This window comes from Macrosteles quadrilineatus, unplaced genomic scaffold (genome assembly GCF_028750875.1).
Source record: "Macrosteles quadrilineatus isolate MER2022 unplaced genomic scaffold, UCM_ALF_1.0 Scaffold_5__1_contigs__length_97177068, whole genome shotgun sequence".
In the NCBI taxonomy this organism is placed as follows: domain Eukaryota; kingdom Metazoa; phylum Arthropoda; class Insecta; order Hemiptera; family Cicadellidae; genus Macrosteles; species Macrosteles quadrilineatus.
In genome coordinates, this window is record NW_026542598.1 from 95,248,324 (window position 1) to 95,272,238 (window position 23,915).

General features: G+C 33.8%; 2 protein-coding genes across 4 annotated transcripts in view; one reads left to right on the forward strand and one right to left on the reverse strand.

Moving 5' to 3' along the window:
* The window catches only part of LOC128994416 (serine/threonine-protein kinase PRP4 homolog), a 29,717-nt gene extending 11,099 nt beyond the window's left edge, over nucleotides 1–18,618 (forward strand). The window contains exons 7-21 of one of the 3 annotated variants that reach the window (XR_008490893.1): nucleotides 1,065–1,203; nucleotides 2,749–2,838; nucleotides 3,685–3,772; nucleotides 4,170–4,421; nucleotides 5,589–5,821; nucleotides 6,653–6,806; nucleotides 7,387–7,524; nucleotides 8,420–8,534; nucleotides 8,758–8,864; nucleotides 9,609–9,740; nucleotides 11,550–11,764; nucleotides 12,986–13,040; nucleotides 16,075–16,135; nucleotides 17,155–17,198; nucleotides 17,847–18,618. Coding sequence is in view for 1 of the 3 variants with exons in the window: in XM_054418974.1 (XP_054274949.1) it covers nucleotides 1,065–1,203; nucleotides 2,749–2,838; nucleotides 3,685–3,772; nucleotides 4,170–4,421; nucleotides 5,589–5,821; nucleotides 6,653–6,806; nucleotides 7,387–7,524; nucleotides 8,420–8,534; nucleotides 8,758–8,864; nucleotides 9,609–9,740; nucleotides 11,550–11,753 (1,652 nt within the window). In the remaining 2 variants the exon portion in view is untranslated. Of the gene's footprint in view, nucleotides 1–1,064; nucleotides 1,204–2,748; nucleotides 2,839–3,684; nucleotides 3,773–4,169; nucleotides 4,422–5,588; nucleotides 5,822–6,652; nucleotides 6,807–7,386; nucleotides 7,525–8,419; nucleotides 8,535–8,757; nucleotides 8,865–9,608; nucleotides 9,741–11,549; nucleotides 12,061–12,985; nucleotides 13,041–16,074; nucleotides 16,136–17,154; nucleotides 17,199–17,846 lie in introns of those variants that run through there. The other 2 variants (XR_008490894.1, XM_054418974.1) reach the window with 2 other exon arrangements.
* Nucleotides 18,619–19,613: 995 nt separating this feature from the next.
* LOC128995873 (uncharacterized) lies at nucleotides 19,614–23,871 on the reverse strand. Its single transcript, XM_054420900.1, has 4 exons — nucleotides 23,674–23,871; nucleotides 22,794–22,958; nucleotides 21,725–21,893; nucleotides 19,614–19,847 (listed from the first exon to the last, which is right to left on the reverse strand). Exons 1-4 carry the CDS (start codon nucleotides 23,822–23,824, stop codon nucleotides 19,715–19,717), a joined length of 618 nt encoding a protein of 205 aa, XP_054276875.1. The 5' UTR covers nucleotides 23,825–23,871; the 3' UTR covers nucleotides 19,614–19,714.
* Between the last annotated feature and the right edge of the window lie 44 nt (nucleotides 23,872–23,915).

Below are 23,915 nucleotides of genomic sequence, written 5' to 3' on the forward strand. Positions count from 1 at the left end.
AAACAAATGGAATAGAAACCTATTTGATAGCTCTCATTTGTTATGCATAGAAATGTTTTTAAAAATTAGGTTATCATTACAACAGCTGTTTCCTTAATTTAATTTAATCAAGAAATGACAAACATGGCTTGGTAAACAAAATAAAACATTCTTCCATAAGATTAACATGTAAACTGCAAAGGGCCATTGGACGCTTCCCTTAAGGGTTTTTGAAACGGAAACAGGCTACTATGTTATTCTAGTACCTAAGGAATATCCCTGTAAATTTTCATGCCAATTGGTTCAGTAGTTTTCTAGTTATAAACGCTGTAACTAACACAACTTTCTTTTATATATTAAAATTAATATAGGTTTTTTGTGTCAATTTCCGTATTTGGTCTATATGACTTATTTATAAATGTTAAATGTACATAGGCCTATATCATTAAGAACAAACAGATCTGCCTAAAGAGGTCACATTTGACTAATCTTAGTACCAAATTGTCTAAATCCAATCTACACTCAACCTCTAGTAATCTTTTTGTTTAACAGTTCATCCTGAATTGATAGGTACTGTCATAAAATCATTCAATAACTGATTTGTACAACGGATCAGGAATTAATTTTTCCTACAGTTACCTAACAATGTACATGTTCTCTCACTGATTTGAGAAAGCAAAGTGGCCAATTCTCTCATCAGTGAGACAATGTTAACATTGTCTCACTCTAATTACTTTGTCTCACTCCAGATTTGCAACTTGAAGGCACAAAATGAAAATAGTGAGCGCGTAAAATCGTGACCTTGAATCGCCCAATCTTAGCAGATGCTTTCAGTAATAACTAGAATAAAAACTTAGTTTGAAAAAAAAGTCCTGAATGAGTTATTAGTTTAATTATTTTTTTTATTGAAAAACGTAATGTAAGGTATGTTAGACGAGGGCCCTAGCAGTCACCGTGTCTGCCGTTAGGGAAATATGGTCCTGCAAACTAATCCTCTGTAGCATTACATAATTTTTGTTTGTTCAAAAACAATGTAATATGTCAATCAAGTTGCAGTATTCTCTACTTTCATATTGTTTCTTTAGGTAGAGACAGAGACTCTCGAGATAGAATTGAATCCAGAGACAGACGAGATGCTAGAGATCAGAGAGATGACAGGGACAGAAGAGACAGAGATAGAGACAGGAGACGAAGATCGGATAGTAGAGACAGATATCACTCCAGGTAAACTCATTGTTTAATCAGCTATGTTGTAGGGGTTTTGATCATTTTCTTATACATCTATCCGACCACGCAAAATAATTATAACCTAACCTAAGGGTTGTGAGGTTAGGTTTGGAAGATTTTGTTACTTAAACTAATTAAAATGTTATTTGGGAGTCGATTTATCGGTGTGGTTGGTATAACACCAAAGTACCGAGATCTGTTAACATGTTTTGCTTTTGTTAATTAGATTCATAGTATTGGTGCTGTTTTGTTCTATTCTTTTTTTCAAATTTTAAACATTCCATTATTTTTTCTGTGATGAGTACTGTAGCTCAATTTGGTGTTGCAAATTAATCCACCAATGGTGTGACCATATATGCAAATTTTGTAATTTTGCGGGATGACCAATTTAGATGTCTTGTCTTATTGTCAGTAACTAAACAGAAACAGACCAAACCTGATAATGTTTAAAAGTGTTCAGTAGATGTTTCATGCTACGTCTAAAGATTATTTTTCCTTCTTTGTGTTTTCAAATATATTGTTTGTTAAAATTGTGGTGTAAAATGTTAGGGGGGGGGGGAATAAACTAATATTCACAAAGTCAGGCTTGGCCTACTCCTAGAACCAATTTAGAAGTTTTTTTGGCTAAAGGGCACCTTAAAGGTGCCTACAACTCCCTTGTTAAGGGATTTAAGGTTTTATGCTGGATTTTAAAATTTGTTACGAATGACAGCAAGTGATTTTGAAGAGTTACTCAATTTGGTGTTGAAAATTAATCCATGTTAATCATCAATGGTGTGACCATGTCTATTTGCAAATTTTGTAATTTTGCGGGATGACCAATTTAGATGTCTTATTTTGTCTTATTGTCAGTAACTAAACAGAAACAGACCAAACCTGATAATGTTTAAAAGTGTTCAGTAGATGTTCCATGCTACATCTAAAGATTATTTTTCCTTCTTTGTGTTTTCAAATATATTGTTTGTTAAAATGGTGATGCAAAATTCTAGGGGGGGGAATAAACTGGTATTCACCAAGTCAGGCTAGGCCTACCCCTAGAACCGGCCACACTCAAACTTCTTCCCCGGGGAGCTGAGAAGGAGCAGAGAAAAATCCTGGAGTAGTTGTTCATGGTTTTGACTGATCAATTTATTAAATTTAATTGCATACCACCAATTTATTAGTTTAAAAGGTAGAAAGCGATCAAGATGGTGGATTAGAAGTTTTTTGGCCAAAGGGGCCCTTAAAGGTGCCTAAAACTCCCTTGTTAAGGGATTTAAGGTTTTAGGCTGGATTTTAATTTTTTTTACGAATGACAGCAAGTGATTTTGAAGAGTTACTCAACTTGGTGGCTCCTCCGATCACAAATCATACACCATAAACAAAAACATGTTTAATTTGTCTGCTAGAGGTGTGATGGTGCTGCGGATGCACGGCGCGGCATCTGCTAGAACTACTTACAGAGCAAGTTCAAATGCGTAAATTCTGCTCACAACATTATGTAGGCTTACATAAACCCTCATTTATACCTTTGTTTTTGAGTAAATGTAATGTTTCTTTCAGATCTCACAAGTCAAGTCGTGATAAGGCGGATAAATTCAAAGACAGCTTGTCAGAAGGCTTGAAAGTGGACAATTCATCGTCCTCAGATGAGTAAGTATTATGTTAGCTCTAGATAGTGTTTGATTTATAGAATTTGAAGTATCGGTACCAAAACAAAAAATTAATCAGGAGCTATAATTTATTTTCCCTAAACTACCACCATCCATATCATTACCTGCCCCTTAGAAAATTGTGCTACATTGAGCAACAAATAAAACAAAATTAAAGCCAGTAAAAGTATTCTTTTATATATTTTTCCAAGCGTTGGCTCTAATTAAAATCTAGAATAGTGCTTGTGACGGTGCAGGCTTACTTATTACCAGACGATTAATTTCTCAAAAAAGGACACATAAGAAGTAATACAGAAACCCCTTCTCATGCTCAACCAAAATACAATCACACTTTTCTAAGGACACAGAGCTCAAAAGCCTTGGTTTTAAGAATTTTTTTAAATTATTAACACTATTCTTGCCTAACAAGTGCAAGTAAGTCTGCTACACTTTACTTAAAGTCTACGTTTGTACTTGATAAATATAATTTTCATGATCATTTGATTGACTTTTTTTAACCTTAATGACGATTATTCTCCTTTGTACCAAGTCAACATTCTTTATCCTCTTGTTACTGAAATTATGGTACGGTAACTAGAAGTATATTGCAATTAGTTACTTACAGAGTCTGCAGTTGGCGGCAGGCAATACCAAGACCGGACTAGCGCACGTTGCAACATCGTCCAATTATTAGATTTCTCAACAATGCTTGGGCCTTGTTAGCTCCTTCGATGTCTTTGGTAAATAGGCTCCTCCCTCGACTGTACACTCTGATATTCCATATTGTATGAAAAATATCTATAAACTGTTTTATAGTTGTACTACTAATACACATTTCCAAATTTAGATTGGAAGACATAAACATCGATGTTGAAGAAGAGGATGAGGAACAGATAATTGAAAAGAGAAGAAAACAGAGAGAGGAATTATTGAAGGTAAGGAACTTTAAAAAGGTTTAGGTTAAAAATATTATGTCCGTGTTCAAATATATCATCGTACTCTATGAGCATTTGTATGAATCCTACTATGAATCAGGAAACATTTTGTAATATGACCTCAAATAATTTTTTCCCAGAAACAAATCAATCAGCAAAGACGTAACGTATTGTAAAGACCAAAAAGTTCTATACATGCATATTTACCAATATATGCGATAGTTAAGGATGGGGAGGAGAAGTTGTTGGTGCGGCCAAATCCCGCATTCGGCATAAATGGCCATGGGAGGGAGTGAGTGAGTGAGTGTATATTTATTTGCCATCTTGTAAATAAACAGTTAGTGTAAAAGTTGTTAGGCCTACTGTTTGTTTATATAATATTGTGGTATGTTTCCAGAGGCTGGGAGTCAGTGAAGACTCCAACTTAACCAGCAGTCCTGTAGCACTAGAGCCTCCGCCTGCAGATGAGCCCCCCATGGAGCCAGAAGCCCCCGCTCCAGCACCGGCCGCCAAACCCAAGCGCAAGTCTAGGTTTGAACCGGAGACAAAGAAAGAGTCAGATGGCAAAGCTGACGGGAAAAATCAGCAGCGGAAAGACGGCAAATGGGACATGTTTGCTGAGGCGGACAACTTTGGGAGCCAAGTGAATGTGAGTTTAACTTTTGTTTAAATTTTTTTTTCATCCCGACTGCTTGAATGGCAACCTATACTCGCAGAAAAAAGAACAAAATTTGACCTCAAAGGGTTAAATACCTTGTTTATATAATATATCTATCTATATATTAATAGGCAAGCATGTTTCTTTAAAACCTTTTTTCTCAGCTCGTGTGCATCGTAGGGAAAATCTACGCATACCGTTGGAAAGCTATTTTCCTGTAGGTGTGCAGAATCCCTTTATAAATTTAAATAGGCTCAAAGATAAGCACAAAAAATGAGTTTAAAAATTTGAAAAAATTAACATGGATCTTATGCGTTGCTATGCTGGTTACGAAATAACAACGAAATATAAACAGAAAATCAAAACAAATGGAGGAAACTCCAATCACATGTTTTATTTACAGTGTGGGGTGAAAATAGATAAGTGAGTACATTACATATTTTTGGTCGAGTTTCGACCACTGGACGACCTCTCGTATATAATTAATAGGCAAGCATGTTTCTTTAAAACCTTTTTTCTCAGCTCGTGTGCATCGTAGGGAAAATCTACGCATACCGTTGGAAAGCTATTTTCCTGTAGGTGTGCAGAATCCCTTTATAAATTTAAATAGGCTCAAAGATAAGCACAAAAAATAAGTTTAAAAGTTGTAAAAAATTAACATGGATCTTATGCGTTGCTATGCTGGTTACGAAATAACAACGAAATATAAACAGAAAATCAAAACAAATGGAGGAAACTCCAATCACATGTTTTATTTACAGTGTGGGGTGAAAATAGTTAAGTGAGTACATTACATATTTTTGGTCGAGTTTCGACCACTGGACGACCTCTCGTATATATAATTCTGATGCTCTCCTTAAAATAGAAAAGTGTAGAATTCATGAAAATACAGTGTTTTCTTTATTATTATAAAATATTAACTGATGTATTTTCAATAAGAGACTCCATTCTAACACTTATTACCCAAGGACTCTTCCGGAGGAATATTGCCACGATATTATTCCGTATCCAATGTAGACTTGTGCAATTTTTTTTTAAATAAAATCTTGAAGAGTATTAGCAATGGACTCTTTTCCATTCTTATCCTAACCAAAATCAATGTTTCTCTTTCTTTCAAAAATAAAGTATTTTACCAGTAGTACCCCTGCTTTGTTGCAGAGCCCCAGCATGGTGGCCAAGGGAGGTCTGCTCCCTGAGAACCCCAGTCTGACAGACAACTGGGACGACGCGGAGGGTTACTACCGTGTCCGCATCGGGGAGACGATGGACAACCGTTACGTGGTGTACGGCTACACAGGTCAGGGGGTGTTCTCCAACGTGATCCGGGCCAGGGACGGAGCCAGAGGCAACCAGGACGTGGCCATCAAGATCATCAGGAACAACGAGATCATGTGAGTGAAACAGAGACACAGTACAGGGTGTCCACATTCTGAAACGTCAGGGATAGTCATGGAAATTCTTAATGATGGATGGATTTGAGGGAACTTTTCAATGCTCTAGTCAACCCTAACCCCTAAACTATTGTAGCATTTTTCAGGATTTTTAACAAATATATGACAATTCAATTTATTAAAGTTGTATTAGTTTATGAGTTTTGAGTTTATATAAACACTGCAAACTCAATAAAAATAAATAATTAAAAGTATATAGGAAGCGAAAAAGAAAGTGGAGAGAGAACTTGGCCAGCTGTGTGGACATTGGAGGCTGGGTTTTCTTTTTCCTTCCTCATTTTGAATACCATATTTTTTGCAAAATGTATTACTCCATTGTTATCTGTTAACATATTTAAGTATATATTTTCTGTGAAATAAGTTGTCTATGCAGTATTATTCGTGTGTGTATGTTATATTATAATTTTCGAGTAAAGTTCGTGAGTCACGGTAATTAATGACAAATTTTCTGTGGACACCCTGCAGTATATTTTGAATACTAAACTATCTTTTTTCGATAAAGGTAAAGATTGTGTTAGTTAGAAAGGTGTGTTGTAAAGATGGGAAATACCGTTACTTGAAATTTCCATCGCTTTTTGGTAATAGGTAAAAATAATACTATTATTTTGTCCCCTGTTACTCTCTTGTCCAGAATGTTACTTTCTTTCAGGCGACCACTGTTAATAGGCAGACAAGATCAGTGTTATTTCATTTGCTCATTCTAAAAGTTATGACAAAGTTACAAAAATTATATGTTTTAGTCAGAAATTTTAATTATTTTCTTCTTTTTAGGCACAAAACAGGTTTAAAGGAGTTGGAAGTCCTGAAGAGACTGAACGACACAGATCCCGAGGATAGATTCCACTGTTTACGACTCTTCAGGCATTTCTTTCACAAGCAGCACTTGTGTATGGTCTTTGAGCCGCTCAGTATGAATTTGAGAGAGGTAAGAAAAAATATTTAGTATTAAACAATCCTAAAAGCAAAACATTAAATTTTTAAAACTATTTTTAGGTTTGCTTTTCAATTTATATTTTTATTAGTCGATTAATTTCCTGGCTTTATAGTAATTTAACGTATTGGGTAGAAACTCCATTTCACTCTGATGAACTAACTAAATTGAGTAATTGCCCAATAATCTACTATTTTTTCCAAAAAATTTTTTTAATTTTAAAGTTAATTTAAGATGCCAGTTTATTTTACATTTTGTTGAAACTGTGTATAAGTACTGCTTGATATCAGTAATTACAAGTAATTGATTTGATACCTTTTAGTAGCCTATGAACCTTCTCCATTTGTTTTCTTTACCTTTCCTCCAATTTTGTCATGTAGAGGAACTCTCATAAGTTTGGCAAATGTAAAACCATTCACAGCATCAGCATATGGCAGGAAGTATTTTAAATTATTATATACCTAGAACATTTCCTGCAGAACTGTTGTTTTACTGTGTTACGTTCTGTCTCAAACAAATTAAAATATGTGCTGTATTTTGAACCTAAATAATGTGGCTTTTTTCTTGTTTTCAGGTGCTGAAAAAGTACGGCAAAGATGTTGGACTTCATATAAAAGCAGTCCGTTCTTATAGTCAGCAATTGTTTCTTGCGCTGAAGCTTCTTAAAAAAGCGAATATTCTACACGCTGACATAAAACCAGACAATATTTTGGTGAGTAAAGCAGTTATTAGTAAACTTATCTGTAGGGATGGACGAGATTGAATTTTTAGTTCGAGACGAGACGAGACGAGATTTTTTATTTCTCATAAAATTTCGAGACGAGATCGAGACGGGATTTCCCTTCTCATGCACAACGGGAAATGCACGTTCAAAATTTTTACCTGATTTTGTAACATTTTTAGATGACTGTTTAAATACAAAAATAATGATAATAGGCAAGAATATTTACAATCTTTTATTAAAAAACATCAGCATAACATTTTTTTATTAATCACGCCTAACTTATTAAAAATGCCTACGATTAGGAAACGTAGTCATATCAGTTAGGATAGAGATCAATTTATCCTAAAATAAAATAAATCATAAAATAAAAGCAATATTAATTTTTATAAAATAGTTACTTGTTTTGACTTTTTATAGTAATAAAACATTCCTCACACTGCTTACACTTAACAAAACTTCTCAAATGTTATTAAAGTAATATTATTAAAATAATTTGAGTAATATTTACATTTATAGAATTAATTAAAAAGAACGCCTTCGCAAAGGAAACGCAACTACAATACGCTCCTGTATTGCGGGTATTGCATTGACTTTCTGCAGGCGTTTTTAATTTTTTTTTTTTTTTTTTTTTTTTAATTCTCGTCTTGATAAAAATCTCGGCCAAAAAGAAATCTCGTCTCGTGTAACGAGATTTAAAATTTCCCGAAAATTTCCCGAAATTTCGAGACTTGACCATCCCTACTTATCTGCATAGTTAACTTTTACACATTTAGAAGAATTTAAACTTGATGTACAGTAATTATTATCTTTTTTGAGAATAAATAGAATTAATCTTTCTAATTCTATGAAATAAAGTGTCTGAACCTCCTTTTTTTGTTTTTAGGTAAATGAAAACAAACTGGTGCTTAAACTGTGTGATTTTGGTTCTGCATCACATGTAGCAGAAAATGAAATTACTCCTTACTTAGTGAGTCGATTCTACAGAGCTCCAGAAGTCAGTAAGTACCGACTTTAAAGTAGGCCTTATAATTGTATTATTTTAACATAGTACAGTAAAATGTTAGTGTTTTTTAAACATAAGTCATCTACATATATTTTATTTTCAGTAAACAATTCCAGTTACTGAAATGTTGGGTTATGGAGCTCTTTTCCAGCTACTTTGATATTTAAATTTATAAACTTGTTTCCCTCCGACAACTTTGTAACTCTTGTTGTTTCTAGTTCTAGGCATCCCGTATGACTTTGGTGTGGACATGTGGTCGGCCGGATGTACAATTTATGAGTTGTACACTGGGAAAATTATGTTCTCTGGAAAATCCAACAATCAGGTACGATTAGGATGCAACCATACTTTACATTCAAAATGTACTGTAAGTTCGTTAAGTTATACTTTGTTTTTTTAAATGACAAAAACTGTAATTTTAAAAATGATTGCTTCTAAGATGTTTATTTTTTGTTGCATAACTCTGACCTTTAAAATGTTAAGCGTATATTTCAGTATTCTAGCCTACTTCCATATTTTCAGAGCAAAGAAAATATCAAACCATGAGGTTAAGGAAAGGCTAGGCCAGGATTTTAAATTGTAGAATAAAGATTTAAGACTGGTGGATTAAAGATTAAAGACTGACAAATTTTTTATCGGTTGAGTCTCGGCATGCGAGCAGATCTGTATTAGGTGACGACCGTTTACCTCGAATTAGTAGGCCATATAGTTAAATGTATTTTTGTACGTTGAGGTTTGAGATTTTGCTGCAATCAAGGCTTCTGACTTGTTTAAAAGATTATTGATAGGCCTACTGTGGTTTTAAGTTTTTAAACTTATTTTTGTAAGCAATTTGGGTAATTATAGTTGGAGTTTTACTGTACTGGCTAATGTTTTAGATATGCTGCAGAACCCTGGGAGCAAGCTGCAGTTTTTAATTATTATTTCTTGAGGCGAGCTATATTTCCTTTATCTCTTTGTGTTTCAAAACTTTGCCCAAACTCTTATCAAGATACTTTAACACCGAATGATTTGTCTTTCATTTCTAACAATGTTTTTGTTTTTGGTTCATCTTTTGTTCTGCTTACAGATGCTCAAGTATTTCATGGATTTCAAGGGTAAATTCCCAAACAAGTTGATCAGAAAAGGAGCTTTCAAAGATCAACATTTTGACCACAACTGTAACTTCTTGTCTCATGAAGTTGATAAAGTCACAGAGAGAGTAAGTCAAGTGTAGTGTTTTCTACTATAAATATTTATATTTTGCATCACATTTGTACAACAGTAATTAATTTCATGGCGTAAACAATTTAGCTATAGTTTTGTCATGTTTGTGCTTTAGAGAATTTCCCATATAGGGAATAAGCAATCATTGTAGGTCTGATATGGTAAAACCTAGACCCGGGACCGACTGACTTTTTTGTTTTGAGGTCCCCAGAGGCCAAAAACACCATCAAATGTATATATATGTCCTTAGTTCGATAACTTGAGCAATTATGATCTGATTTTGATGAATTACAAACGTTTGAACGAGTTCTTGAACCTATGATGGTTCCTAGGATAGGTCTATGGGAACAGGGGTTTTTATGGGGTAAAAGGTCTAATTAGGTTTTCCCCATTTCCCCCCTAAAAACATAAAAATTCACATATACTTTCCAAACCTTCCAATATCTTGTCTGTAGAGCTTAAATAAAGAAATAATTTAGTTTGAAGCCTTACTGTACTCCTAAAGCCGGGTTTTCCTAGGCACGGAAGTGGAGAGCGGGGAGAGGAACGCGGAGAGCGGACTCCACTTGTCTTAGGTAATTTAGTATTACTGTCTTCCTAGAAGCGGAGCGGAACACCATGTTAATCTCTTTTCCGATCTCCGCGTTCCTCTCTCCGCTCTCCCCTTCAGCGCCTAGGAAAACCCATCTTAATTAACGGTTAAATAGTAAAATACCCCCGCCGCAGCAAACCTGCAGACTAAGCGAATTTCCATTTCACTGATTGGATTTACACTGAAATGTCTACTTAAAAATATAACATTTATTCTTGATTTAAATAGAATTAGTTTAACAAGTACTTAGGTTTGCTGCATCAGGGAGGGTAAAACTGTTTTTTTTTTTTGTAAAATGTGAATAGTTAGTAAGAAATAAAAACATTTTCCAAATTTGATCAAAATATGTTCACAAATAAGCAAACTACAACAGTTTACTTATTCTCCATAAGAATAACATGGGAATTTTAAATTTACAATTTTTTGGAATTTTCTCCGTAACCATTAGGCGCATAATAACGCTTCAATATACTAAATTATTTGTTTTTTTAAGCTCTACAAAATGGTTCGGAAAGAAATTGCTAAATTTTATGTTTTATGGGTCAAAAATGGGAAAAACCTATTTTTACCCCATAAAACCCCCCGTAAACCCCCGTTCCCATGGTCCGATCATGCTGGATCGCGAACTCGTTCGAATAAACGTACGTTTACATGTTTGTACCAAATTTCATCAAAATCGGATCATTTTTGCTTGAGTTATCGTGCTGACGGACACATATATATATATATATATATATATATATATAGGCTATATGAATTTGAACGGATGGTGTTTTTGGCCTCTAGGGACCTCAAAACGAAAAAAAAAATCGGTCCCGCGTCCAGGTCTTACCATGAGTACTACGGTAATAGCTTATTCCCTATATGGGAAATTCGCTAAAAATGTTAAATTCCCACGTTATCTTTATGGTGAATAAATAAACTGTTGCAGTTTGCTTGTTTATGGATATATTTCAATCAAATTTGGCATTGGCCACTATACTCTATTATTTTTCTACAGGGGGATTTTCCATTAGTCAGATTATGAACAGACATTATGACAGCTGCTCCATGTCACACTTATCCAAGGGCATGATCAGTTGTAAGGGGAGAATCATATTTATCTTATGTTTTCCCATTGATTACGTCTACCGTCTTTACAATATTTTAAATGATCAATTTAAATTGTAACTTCGAAGTGGTAAATGGAAAACTGATCTTTTACTTTTACAGGAAAAAGTGGTAACCATGTCCACAATCAACATAACGAGGGATTTGCAGAGTGAGTTGGTCGGCAACCAACACCTCCCTGACGACCAAGCTCGCAAGGTCAACCAGCTGAAGGACTTGCTGGAGAAGATATTGATGCTGGACTCCAGCAAACGGATACCGATAAATCAGGCGTTGCTGCATTCCTTCATCCAAGAGAAGATTTAGTGTCCGCAGAGGTAACCGATAGTGTGGAAAAACTTTTTATCAGAAAAGTTATTTTTCGTCACAGTTCTATTTTAATTGTGTAAATTACCAGGAAAACAGGCTATTAGGTATAGAGAAATCTGGTCTAAAAATACGTTACTAAAGGTTACATGATTCGTTTTCAAAATGTTAAACATATAGCCTAGATGTCAGGTAGCTGAAAGATTATTTTAAATAAGTGATTGTTGCACTCGTACATGTTAACATATTATTGTAATATATTGGAAAAATGTATTTGCTTTGTAAATAAATGTTTTCAAAGTAACCAGTTTGTGGTGCAGTGATATATTTTATTTTAAAAGTGGAAAGAAATTATCAGTCAGTTACCATATGTTTTTGTACAAAGTTTTTTAATTTGGAAACTTTCTAAATACTTTTGCTGTGTTTTTATTCAAGTGTTTTAAGTCCCGTAAGTGTGAGAATTTCTTACAGAATTTGTATTACTCATTTTTGACCAGAACTTCTAAAGATACTTCAACACACAGTAATCTCTTGGTATCATTGCAATCAAGGGTGATCATGGTTTTTGTCGCGATTGCAGGAGATGCTAATGACTCTGTGTAGAACTAGACATTTTATTCTCTCGTTAAAATTGTAGCCACTTCTAGCATAAAAATAAACGTAGTCAAAGTAAGCCTTTTGATAAATAATTATGCTGCTGTGAACTTTTTAACCTGGCCAAACTGAAACGCCAACTTATTGTTAACTACACCATCAACAACTAAGGGATTTAAAAAAAATGTTGACAACAGCCCACAAACAAATCTTTCTCTTAATTCATTTCAAACTATATTTTGTTCATCAAATTACTAACTATGATTTTCAGCCGTCATTGTACACTAGGCCTAGTAGTTCAGTAAAACATGGTAGTGACAGTATTTTCATCTCTTAGGACACATTTGAGATTTTTTTCTTGTGGATCAAATTTAAATGCTAGGCTACTGGAGATATGTAAGTTTAATGCATAAATCTATTTCTTTATTTTGATACTTGTGTTTTTCGATGAACGTTACATGGTGTACTCATTGTTAATTTCTAACCACTTTTAACATCCAGGCGCCCTTTTGAATTCATTTGACCCTTGTCCCTTACCCGTTATGTGACATGGTTTAACCAGGAATTACATCAACTTTGCATAGCTTGTGAGAATGATTATGTAAACAATTTACTGGCAGTTGCTTTTGGTTTTGCAGATGACCTGACTCTACTAGGCCTACCTCTTGAGTTCCTGACAGTAAAACAGTCAAGGTAGGCCGGCCAAGAGATATGGTATTTACATTTTTATTAATTAGAAATTTGTCATTTTAAAAATCCATTTTTCAATTCAAATCATTGTTTCCTTCCATTAACGATTTACTGTAGAACCTTGTTAATCCTAATTTTGGAAACTAGAATGAATTTTGAAACTATTTCAAAATTATCAGTTGTAAGTTAGAACTTAATTTGCCTCTGGTTGTGATAAAAAGAAATTTACTATTAATGATTTATTTAATTATGAATTGTTCATTTTTATTTCACCGTTGTTTTTGTTTTGTTAAACATAACTTCATGAGACTTTTAGTGTTATTTTAAAGCAACAGCCTCATTTTGAAAGATTTTTGTAGCACTGATGAAAACGAATCATTCTTAAAAAGAAAAATCTTTTCTTCAAGGGGTTTACGCTACATTTTACTCGGTTCCTGTTCCTAAATGTAAAATTCTTTTCTTTGACTTACTTTTCACCAAAATAATATCACCCCATCAAATTGTTATTAATTTTTACCAAAATAACTGTACTGAAACAACCCTCAAACAGTACAAAGTACTGAGCAATGGCTTGGTTTTTACAACATTGTTTAAGAATCCTTCTCACAAGCAGTGTTAAAGAAAAATATCTGTTTGTATAAAACTATAATTATTCTCCATTCTATAAATCTAATTTGCTTTACAGTTAATTGATTCTCTGTGTTTAAGTTTTGTAAAATGTCTTTATTTGGGATGTTTTTCATCTTCTTGACATGAAAATTAACAGTGAAGACTAGCATTGGCCTTTGTACATTATTTAGAATTTTTAATTTTAACGCTTCTCAGGAATCTGTGAGTTTAAGTTTTTAATACAAATGATTCCTGGTTTAAATGTCCCCTTGTATTTGTAGGTACATTATTTTCTCTCTTTCTTTTCCAGATTTTAAGTTCTGAAAAAGCTTGCACAAATCCCACCTAATAAAATACTTGATGGCACAAAAGGCTTAAATGCTATTAACTAGACCAAATTCAGTTAAAAATGTATCAAATTAAATCTTAACACGTTCGCTGCTACGGACGTTACAGAACGTCAAACGGGCCACGGTGCCAGGAGCTAGGAATGTTCCGGAACGTCGCCGTTCATTGTTGTTTAACGTTACCATGGATCAGCCAGCTCGTCACGAGCGTCCTATTATTTCTTTGCAGCTCGTGGGGACATACTTTTCTGACAATAAAAAATATTGTTTCCCAAAATCACCACCAGGGTCGTTTAGAACAGGTCCCACCTCTTTCCTGCTAGATAGCGACACTATTTTACCGACTGCAACCTGGGTAGTGCTGCTATCTATCAGAATCACTTAGTACTATGTCCAAAGCCAGTTTTATTGCAGAACATTGCCATCCAGTATAGCTACTGTTGTTTTTACTGTAATTTAATTCAGTGTATCGGCAGCAATGTTTACGCAGCAGCGAGCGTTAGTTCAGCTCCTGGTGCCGTCCCGGCGTCTAGCGGTCAGCAGCGAACGTGTTAAGAAGATATTTTAATGTTAACTTAATGGGAAACAAACTCAAGTCAAGAAAGAAGAGGACGACGCTGAAGACAAAAGAAAATTGTTCTGCATAGATTTAGAATATATTTGGATTGGTTTTAAGATGAAAATGAAATTTTGTTAAATTATTTGTAGGTCAATAGTTAAGCAGTTGATTATAAGTGGTTCCCTTGTGATTTTTTTTATTAATTATTCTATTATTTCTTCACTAAAAACTTAAAGTAGTGGATATAAAACTAGTTGTATTGATTCTACCTTTTTCAATATTTTTTCTTAGATGAGGTAATTTGGGGTTGTAAATATGTGACTATGAGATTTTTTCAGTTAAAGTTAAGAGCTTAATCCCATAAATATGTCTCTAATAAACATTTTACCGATTGTATTAGTATTGATAGTGAGTTTTTCTTCACAAAGCTTCCGTACCTACAATTTTTTTTCCACCCATATTATTTTCATGGCTAGATTAAAGGGGTATAATAGTCAATTCATGTTATTTTATAAACTCAGTGCCAAAAGATAATTGAAAAATATATCTCTTAGTTCATCTTTTGCCAACTTTATCTAGTTTTGATTTAAAATTAATTTTAATGTTGTGTTTACAGCTCCTAGTTTAGCTATACAAAGATTAAATTTAGATTCAAACCCATATTTATCTTTAGTTTGAAAGTAAATTAATACAGGTATGTGTTGTTGGTGTTAAACACCGAAGATGAATGTTGAAATAATTAATCCAATTATCTAAAATCACCAATATGTAGCTACATCCTATCCACCATTATGTAGAAAAGTGATTCTTTTTGCTTGACATTTCTCTATGAGGCAGTTCACTGTTGATAATTAGAAACAAAGTTAACAATCCAACTGTCTACATATGTCATAATCATCAAATATTTCAGTGCAGTTTTCTTTTCTTGCTATTCATATGGCTTTTAGCTAATTGCACTTCCTAATATGATATCAACGTAACAAATAACATAATCAGCGTGTGAACTGTTCTCTCACTTAAAACGTTAAAAATACCTCCGTAGTATGTAGAGAAAATCTAAAAACAGTGCAGTAAAATCCCAATTAAATGAAATAAAGAGGGCAATGCCGTTTAGAATAACCTATTTTGATCAATTCTTAATCGATGGTAGGAATTTAAAGGCTATGACTTTTTAAAAAGATCTATGAACAATATTTTTTTTATTTTTATTTCTATCATCTTAAAATCTGCAACTGTAAACATAAAATTTATTTCTTAAAATTACTTTTGTTTCCTAAACTCTATAATACGGGACTAGCGTCATGACAGACAATTCTCGTTGCATAGTTCATTTTCCAATCGATTTGTATGCTGAGGGGTTTGGTGTAACAAATTATGTTAAAAAGGAGTTTTACTGTACATTCAACGATCGCCCTATTTGCGTCCCAATAAAATTCATTCCATCGTAGCGTTCTATTTCTACTATATATGTAACCAACCACATATTTTTCACATGTCTTGTAATTTAAACGTTATGTTGCAGAAGTACGTAGCGTGCTAGAGCTGCGGCAAGGCACTGTCTCGCTTGCTTAGCTCGCTCAAAGGTATTTCCTCGGAAATTGGTCATCAACCCTGTACAGTTTTTCTCTTAACATAAAGGTTTTGTGACAAATCAAGTTACGAGAGGTTAATTTTGAACTGCTGTGCATTGTAAACATTTTGATATATGCCTATTTATAGTATCTTTGAAACTTTTAATCACAGTATTACTTAGTATATTTGTTGACTACAGTATTCCAAAGTTCTATTGTCATAAGATAATTCAAGTTGAAAAAGGTCTTGGTTTAAATTTAAAATTGTTGTCTTAATATTAATGCATATATGTTGTCCAGTAGGCTACATTTTGTAAAATAACACTCAAGCTCACTTTTTCTCAATAAGGCCGATTTGTATCTTTTAAAAAGATTAAAAGTCTATATCCTGTTTGCCTTTTTTTGACTTTTTTTTACTTCCACGTTTTCTAAAACCCTGGATGACTCAGTCGGTAATAGTCAACCTATTTTGTGACTATCAAAATAATGAGTTGTATTCTTGTTCCCCGCTATTTTTTTTCACATGAAAACTCAATAAATTAAGTAAGTTTCCTCATTAAAGAACAAAATAATTTTTCGTTGACACTTAAATTTTATCATTAATTTTATTCCCAATGTTTATTTTAAAGCATACTCAGGCCAAAATAAACCGGTAATTAAATTTTCCTGATTATGCAAATTTAAAAAAACGGATGTTCAATACTACATGACAATGTACTCGTACATTTTAACAGGAAAGCAATCTGAACAAAATAAAAACTTTCTTTGCTGAAAAAGCTTGGTTTATATTACCACCAAACCAATTGGTTGACATAAACCTTTTTTTCCTAAAATTTCTAGCATTTTACTTCCTTTACTTGCTAAACCTATCTATATGGGTAGGGAATATTTTAGGTTAAGAATTATTAGAAAGTATGTTTGATCATCCATTGTAGTTGCAGTGGTAAGTGCAGTAGTTAGGTGGGTATTTAGGTTATTTTACCAACGTTTGTTTGTGTATGAGTGTTTCTAAGCCGTTGTGTGTTTCTCAGGAGACGAGACATTGATGTTCTGCTTCAAGTCTCTAAAAGTTGTGGTGAGTGGTGTTTATAATATCAGTAAAATTGCTCTAAGTTTTACTATTCTTATTATTTTTTATTTTGACATCCAAATTACCTTAACATAGATGAGAAGGGTGGAGACATCTTCATCACCTTTGTGTAATGCTGCATAATTGTGGACATCTCCTATGGTCGTAGGTTGTGTAAACATCATTGTCCCCCAAGGTTTAGGGGACATCAGGAATTTTTTACCAATGTTTTTGCTGTTATGAGGATAAAAGTTTGACTCTACTTGATTTCTTGACTTGGTGTTTATCACTCAGTCTTTCAACGTCTAGGATCTTAACTTAGTAAGGAATCGGAATCACACACGATCTGGCTAGTTTTAAGTTTTAGTGGGAACCATGTTAGTTGTGTAAGTGGCAAGAGTTTTATGTTTTTGGGAGTAAAAGCAACACGAAAAAAAGTTTTATCGTGAAAGGAAGCAGTGGTGATAAACCAAGTGATGACCATAACCTTCTTACTCACTAAAGTTAAGCTTTCGAAGTGTAGATAGAGCTTTCAATTTAGTAGGACTATTATGATTTTTCTGCCTTCAGTATTTAACTAAAGTTCATCAAAGTTCTGTTGTTAAGAAGTATTTGGTACAATAGCTCCGTTAATTTTACATTTTTGTTTTACAGGATATAAAAAACTCACTGGATTGCCAGAAACGAATTTGATACTTAACTTTAAGGATTTGTGATCAAACTGAGTTTATTTTGTCAACATCCAAGTAAGCAAAAGGACAGAAAAGTTGTGGTATGTATTGAGACAAAATGAGGTAAGTGGACATCAAGAACGGTAAGTACTTAACAACTTTTAATATAGATCTTGGAAAATAATAAAGTAAATGTTAGCTGTGGCAAGTTCTTGTTCATGCATTAAAATTCTTCTGTTTCGTCTTGGATAAAATAACTCACAGTATCTTTGTTTAGTTTGTAAATCTTTCCATAAGATCCCACCTGAAATCTGCCAATCGTGCCTGTCGTCTCCCAAACCGGTCCGACATCTGCCAATTGCTCTCAGAGTCATTTGATATCTGACGATTGCACCAGACATCTCCCAATCCCATTAGGTATTTGATTATCCTGCCTGACATCTCCTGGATCCCGCCTCACATCTACCGATCCCCCATAAAATATTAAAATATTGTAAAATAAAATATTGTTTATCAACCTGGTTCAAATAATTTATAAGTTAAATTTTGGCTTAATTTCAGCAAAATGTAAATTTTTATTTGATTAAATATTTGTTTGTTTGTAATAACACGATTTATAAAAGTGAGATGACTTTTGTCTGATGTCAAATAATTCTGATGACTTTATTTTTTCCTTAGGTATTCAATTTCTAATTTCGGCAAGGTATTGTTGCTGTGAAGCCACATGGTGGTCAAGTCTATACAAGGCAAGGTATGACTTCATAATTAAATAAAAATTACTTAAAAAAAATGAATTTTCATTTCAAATTTTACCCTGAAAATAAGTGTGTACAAAGAGAAGGAGCAAGGATGTGTCTCAATGGTAGACCATTTTGTTTCATCTTGTTGTTCAGAATGTAGTATCTATCTTCTCTAGCACATCAAATTTAACGATATTTAGTGTTACAGGCCAGTGTTGCGTAGTGTTATACTACATTGAAACCACTCGATGTCCCAAACATTGCGTCATGAGAGCATTCTCAACTCCTTCTCTGTGCTGTCAGTCAATATTTAGACTTTTAGTTATTGTGAGTGTTTAAAATAAAATGCAAAAACCTCTAGGTTACTCAAACAGTATAAAAAATATTTTTAAATTCATTAGGTGAGATTTGTTAAAGGTTTAACATACAATAGAACTCAAATCATTGGATCACCTCAATGAAGGGAAAATTCAGTTGGAATAATTATTAATTAAGTTCATTTTCGTTGTTGGCTGTTTTCTGTTGCATATTTCATTTCAATATTATGCGCTAATTGTGTCCATCACATTGTGAGTTTGTTGTAGTATGGTTATCAGTTAGTGGGTGATGAGTCATCTGCCTAGTGCACTGTCTTCACCCATTTCAAACAACATATTCTTTAAAAACTCAATTGTCTAGATTTTTGCTTTACTGTTCAAATTGTGATCCTCATGATTGAAGTTCTACTTTACTTAGTTATTTTTACAAATTACATTTTACACTGATATCAATGTTAAGGTTTATCAATATTCAGAAGTAAACCTGAAGGAAGTATTGTCCAATGAAGGGCTGTAAGGAGGGGATTGAAATATTTTTTAATTGGTAAAAAACTTAAGCTATAAAGATTTCAAGTTAAAAATATTCACAAAATCTTAACTAAATAAATCAAAAGCATTCAAAAATATAACAGATTTTAATAACAAATGTACAAAACAATTTTATAATTTACAGATATGTAATATTGTGCCATGAATATTTAAAAAAATTTACATCTTGTAATATAATATTATAGGAGGATAAAGTATATAGGTACTGTAGAAAACATAATGAGCATCAAGAAAAATAAATAAACTCACAGAGACAATAGTGATGTCTTATCCGATGTGTTTGGTATGTCGTCCAATGAAAGAGATCTTTTGTGGCGAGATTCGTAAACCACTACTAAACTACTGTCTCCTCTGTCCTTTTCATCTTCGAATACAGATCTGGAAAATGATCTCTCATTTACAATCTTATTTAACAAAAAAATCCAGACTATATCCAACAAGTAACTTACTCGGTCCTCCCAGCACAAAAAATTGCCTTCAACAGTTTTTATTGTGATTTCCGTTAATTTGGTTAGCATACTTTTAGTTAACTTAAGTTACCTTCTAAAAAAGTAGTAATTCCAAACAGCTGCTGAATAGTTATTAACCATCTTAACATATTTTTTCAAACACCAGTGTGATTGTAATTTAAATATCTAGTAAACTGTGAGATCAGAAATTGTGTTTTTATTTTTTAAATTTTTTTTATAAGTTAGAACATATAGGCTCCAAAGACTCTTAAGTTTAATGTATTGTAAAGTTGTTTTTAACAAAACTTCCTAAAGTCCAGTGTTAAGAAAGCATATTGAATTTTTTACAGATAAAGGGTAATATGAGGGCTGTCCCTGGATTAATTAAGGTCTCCATCATCAAGCTTCTGCCATAATCAGGCGGTCTGAATCATATCCGAGACCAACTTTCTCACGAGTTAGTTCTTTACTTAATCCACTTCTAGCTAGTTCCATTCCCCATGAGACGATTAGTTTTGTCATAGTTTTGGAAATGTGAACCCCTACAAGTATGAATCTTGTTTAGTGATGAGGTTTTTTGTAGGAAGGGTTTTTTATCAATTCCTTTTGATTATTGTGCAACAGAACAGATGTGTGTGAAGAAAAGTGATTTTGATGTCAAATATGTGCTTAAATGGCATAGAGAGTTCTCAGAAGACTGTACAGGTTTGCTCTATAGCCAGCAGCTTGTTTCCATCGAGACAGTAAGTTTGAGGAAACTTTGCTTTGCTGATCGGCATGTTTTATACCCTACTAGCTGGCCCGACAGACGTCGTCCTGTCCTAATGTGGTTTTATGTCAAATGCTCGTTCGCATGGCTCAATCTTGTCCTGGTTGAAGTTCGTTTGCTACGCTCACTCACCTTTTGGTTGCAAATTGGCTGTTGTCATAAATTTAAAAAAATAATAGTGCTGCACCCTGTTAGTAAACCTATTAACATTTAATGCTATTGAACATCACAGAATCAAATTGTTTAGTTGAACAAGCTGAAGCTGTTAAGGTTCTTTAATTCCATTTAAATATGAGTACTCATAAGGTTAACATGGGAAACTCCAGAGCCACTGGGGCGGAGCCCTTATGACAGATCTGCACCAAACTTCACACAAACCATCCTTGAATAATGCTTAATAATGCCTGAAAGTTTCATTACAATTTGTCGAGTGGTTTCAGAGTCCATAAAGGACAAACAAACAAACATACATACATTGGATTTTATATATATAGATTAGCTTGACTCTCACATCCAGTTAGTTACACTGTGATCCGAATGCAAATTTCCTCTAACTTTGGTCACTGTTTCAAACGGGACGAATGATATCTATCAATTGGCCTACACCATGAAAAACATCTTGCGAATGTTAAAACCCATTTCCAAATGCCACACATTTTCTATGACCAAACACTTTACTCGGTTCATGTTCTTCAACAAGATATACTGTAGTATAAGCAGTTAAAGATTGATATCACAGAAATTTTGATGACAAAAAGTGATATGTATTTTGGATGGAGTGTCAATTTTTCTTTCACAATGTTTTCAATACTCTGGCGATAATATCCGTCCTAAGGCTGAAACTGGCAAGAATTGTACCTTAATTTACGGACAACCCTTGTAGTATTGTAAAACCACTGATTACACCAAAAATAGTTCCAACGGACATAGGACTACCTTACGGGAATACTGTCATAGTTACTGTGCTAGAATTTGCTTGATTCCCATTAATTTAACAACTCTTACACAGCAATTGTATTCCAAAATTGATAACTTACACCAAAGACGTAGTGAGTCGGGAATCGCTCATGGATGGGAGATGAGTAGATGTCTCTGAGTGTAGACGTTTCACTAGACATTCCAGAGTACACACCACGCTGGTCAGTGCAGCTTCTATCTGGGGATGTCCACTTAGAGTCACCAGTCCAGCATCACAACCAGGGGCTCCTGAAATTATCAAGTTTTTTTATCAATTGTCCATCTTCACATCCTAGAACATAGGCTCTCGCCCAGAGCACAGTACTTGATACTACGCCTTGGGGACCGAAGCATTAATTTATTGGGTGAAATTTGAACCTATGAGAGGACCCATCCTCTACCACTAGGCTAGCTCGCTCCCCTCCTAAAACTTTGTAGTCTTGAATTGTGGTCAAAACAGTTATAAGTGAGAACAGGAGTTAGATTTTCTGAGTAATCGAGTGGTTATGGTGCTTGCCTTTAAACCTGGAGGTAACCGGTTCAGTCTTACGCCAGATCAGATGCCTTTTGTCATTGGGGTATCAATGATGCTGTCAAATAAAATGTCATTAATCAGTTAGAACAAGACTACAGTTTGGAAGGTTCCCGTGTAAAAATCATAAAAATTTAAATGGTGTTCATACATACAAGAATCCCTTGACACAAATTTTTAGAATCACATTTTACCGGTTGAGCTTGAGATTTTTTTCATCCTTTGAACTTAAAAAACCTGATTCTTAAACAAGATTTTTGTTCATACACACACAGTAACTTGGCAAAATTGTTTATCTTAAGTGCAACTGAAAAGGTTTTTTCTTATCTCAAATTTTTTTTAGTACACTGTTTAATTTGGGTGATCATTATCGATGTTTCCAAAGTGTTACAATAAAACTGGGTTACAATTAGTTGTTTCCATTTTATAATTAGATACAAAAACTAAAGCACTCTTTCCACTAACACTAATTGATAGTTTATTTTGTGTTCCCTTACACAAACATGCCACAACACATGCCTCTGAAAGCCAAATAGTGGCATATTTACTCTTGAAATGTTTACAGTTTTCTTATTTACTTGCCTTCATTCCAATAAGACTAATTATAAGTTGATTACCTTGGGTGTTCTGAACGTCATCCCAGTACTTGAGGGCGTCCACAAGTGGTTTGTACAATTCCATCCCAGGCGAGTTACCACGAGACTTCCCATACTCGTCAATAACCGCTTTGTCCTGAGTCGAGAGTGATTCCCAGCTTAGGTACAAGTCCCTAAGTTTTGGCACTAGGGCAGAATCAATTAATTATTTCTATTAATACGGTATATGACCTTTAAAACGATTTTGGGGATAGAGAAAAATAGTAAACAAAATTTAAATCGGACAAAAACTTTGTTGTGTATAGTCAATGGTTCTAGGTGTTAATAGTTTTGTTTGAAAATTAACTCTCCCTAAATGGTGTCGTTTAACAAATGTGGCTTTAAGGAAAAACTCAAACCCTAAAATAGGTTTTACTTCAATGCATTTAAACAACTACTGTATATGTCTGTCTGTACTTAACTTACACAAATTTAGCTTGACGCAAAGTTTTTGCCATCATAAGATTTAGGTCCAGGAGGGATTTAGATCCTTCCTTTTAATTCAAGTCTACAGTAGACAAAAACACTATGTTGGTACTTAGTACTTACTGTAAATACCTGTACAGTAGTTTTCAAAACTCACAAATATTCTTTGATTTTAACCAAATGAGGATGTTTCTTGTAGTAAAACACATTACCATGCTAGTATGGATATATGAATTGACCAAATATGATATATTAAGTGTAGGCCTATGTGTTAAGTTTCTTATACTTATGAAATTGTATGAATAAGCTACCAGAAATGTTCTTAGTCTGTACAGGTTTTCCGTAACAGAGGCTATTATTAGTGATTTTCTTGTACCCATTGCTTTCTTTCATGTTCGATAATTAAGTTTACATAGGTTGAAAAATGGAGGGCTACCTTCAGGGATGAGGGTGAACACCACATCCCGTATTTGGCGTTGAAAGGCTGGGCAAGATATTATTTGTGGTGTTAGTTTTTCCTCAGTTTTCTCCTCGTCTTGCGATTCATTTATTTCACTAATAGGACTATTGGAGCTCTCTGAATTCATAGTATTGTTTATTTTTATTTAACAGTAAATACACATGCAAAACTATCATTTAATTATACCATCTGACATACAAACATTATATTGTTTATTT

Excerpts from the sequence above, each read along its gene's own strand:
- LOC128995873 (XM_054420900.1), bottom strand. The coding sequence starts at position 23,824 with ATGAATTCAGAGAGCTCCAATAGTCCTATTAGTGAAATAAATGAATCG. Across the intron at positions 21,894-22,793 it reads TGACGTTCAGAACACCCAAG|GAGCCCCTGGTTGTGATGCT; the intron begins GTAATCAACTTA and ends TGATAATTTCAG. Across the intron at positions 19,848-21,724 it reads CGACTCACTACGTCTTTGGT|ATCTGTATTCGAAGATGAAA; the intron begins GTAAGTTATCAA and ends ATCATTTTCCAG.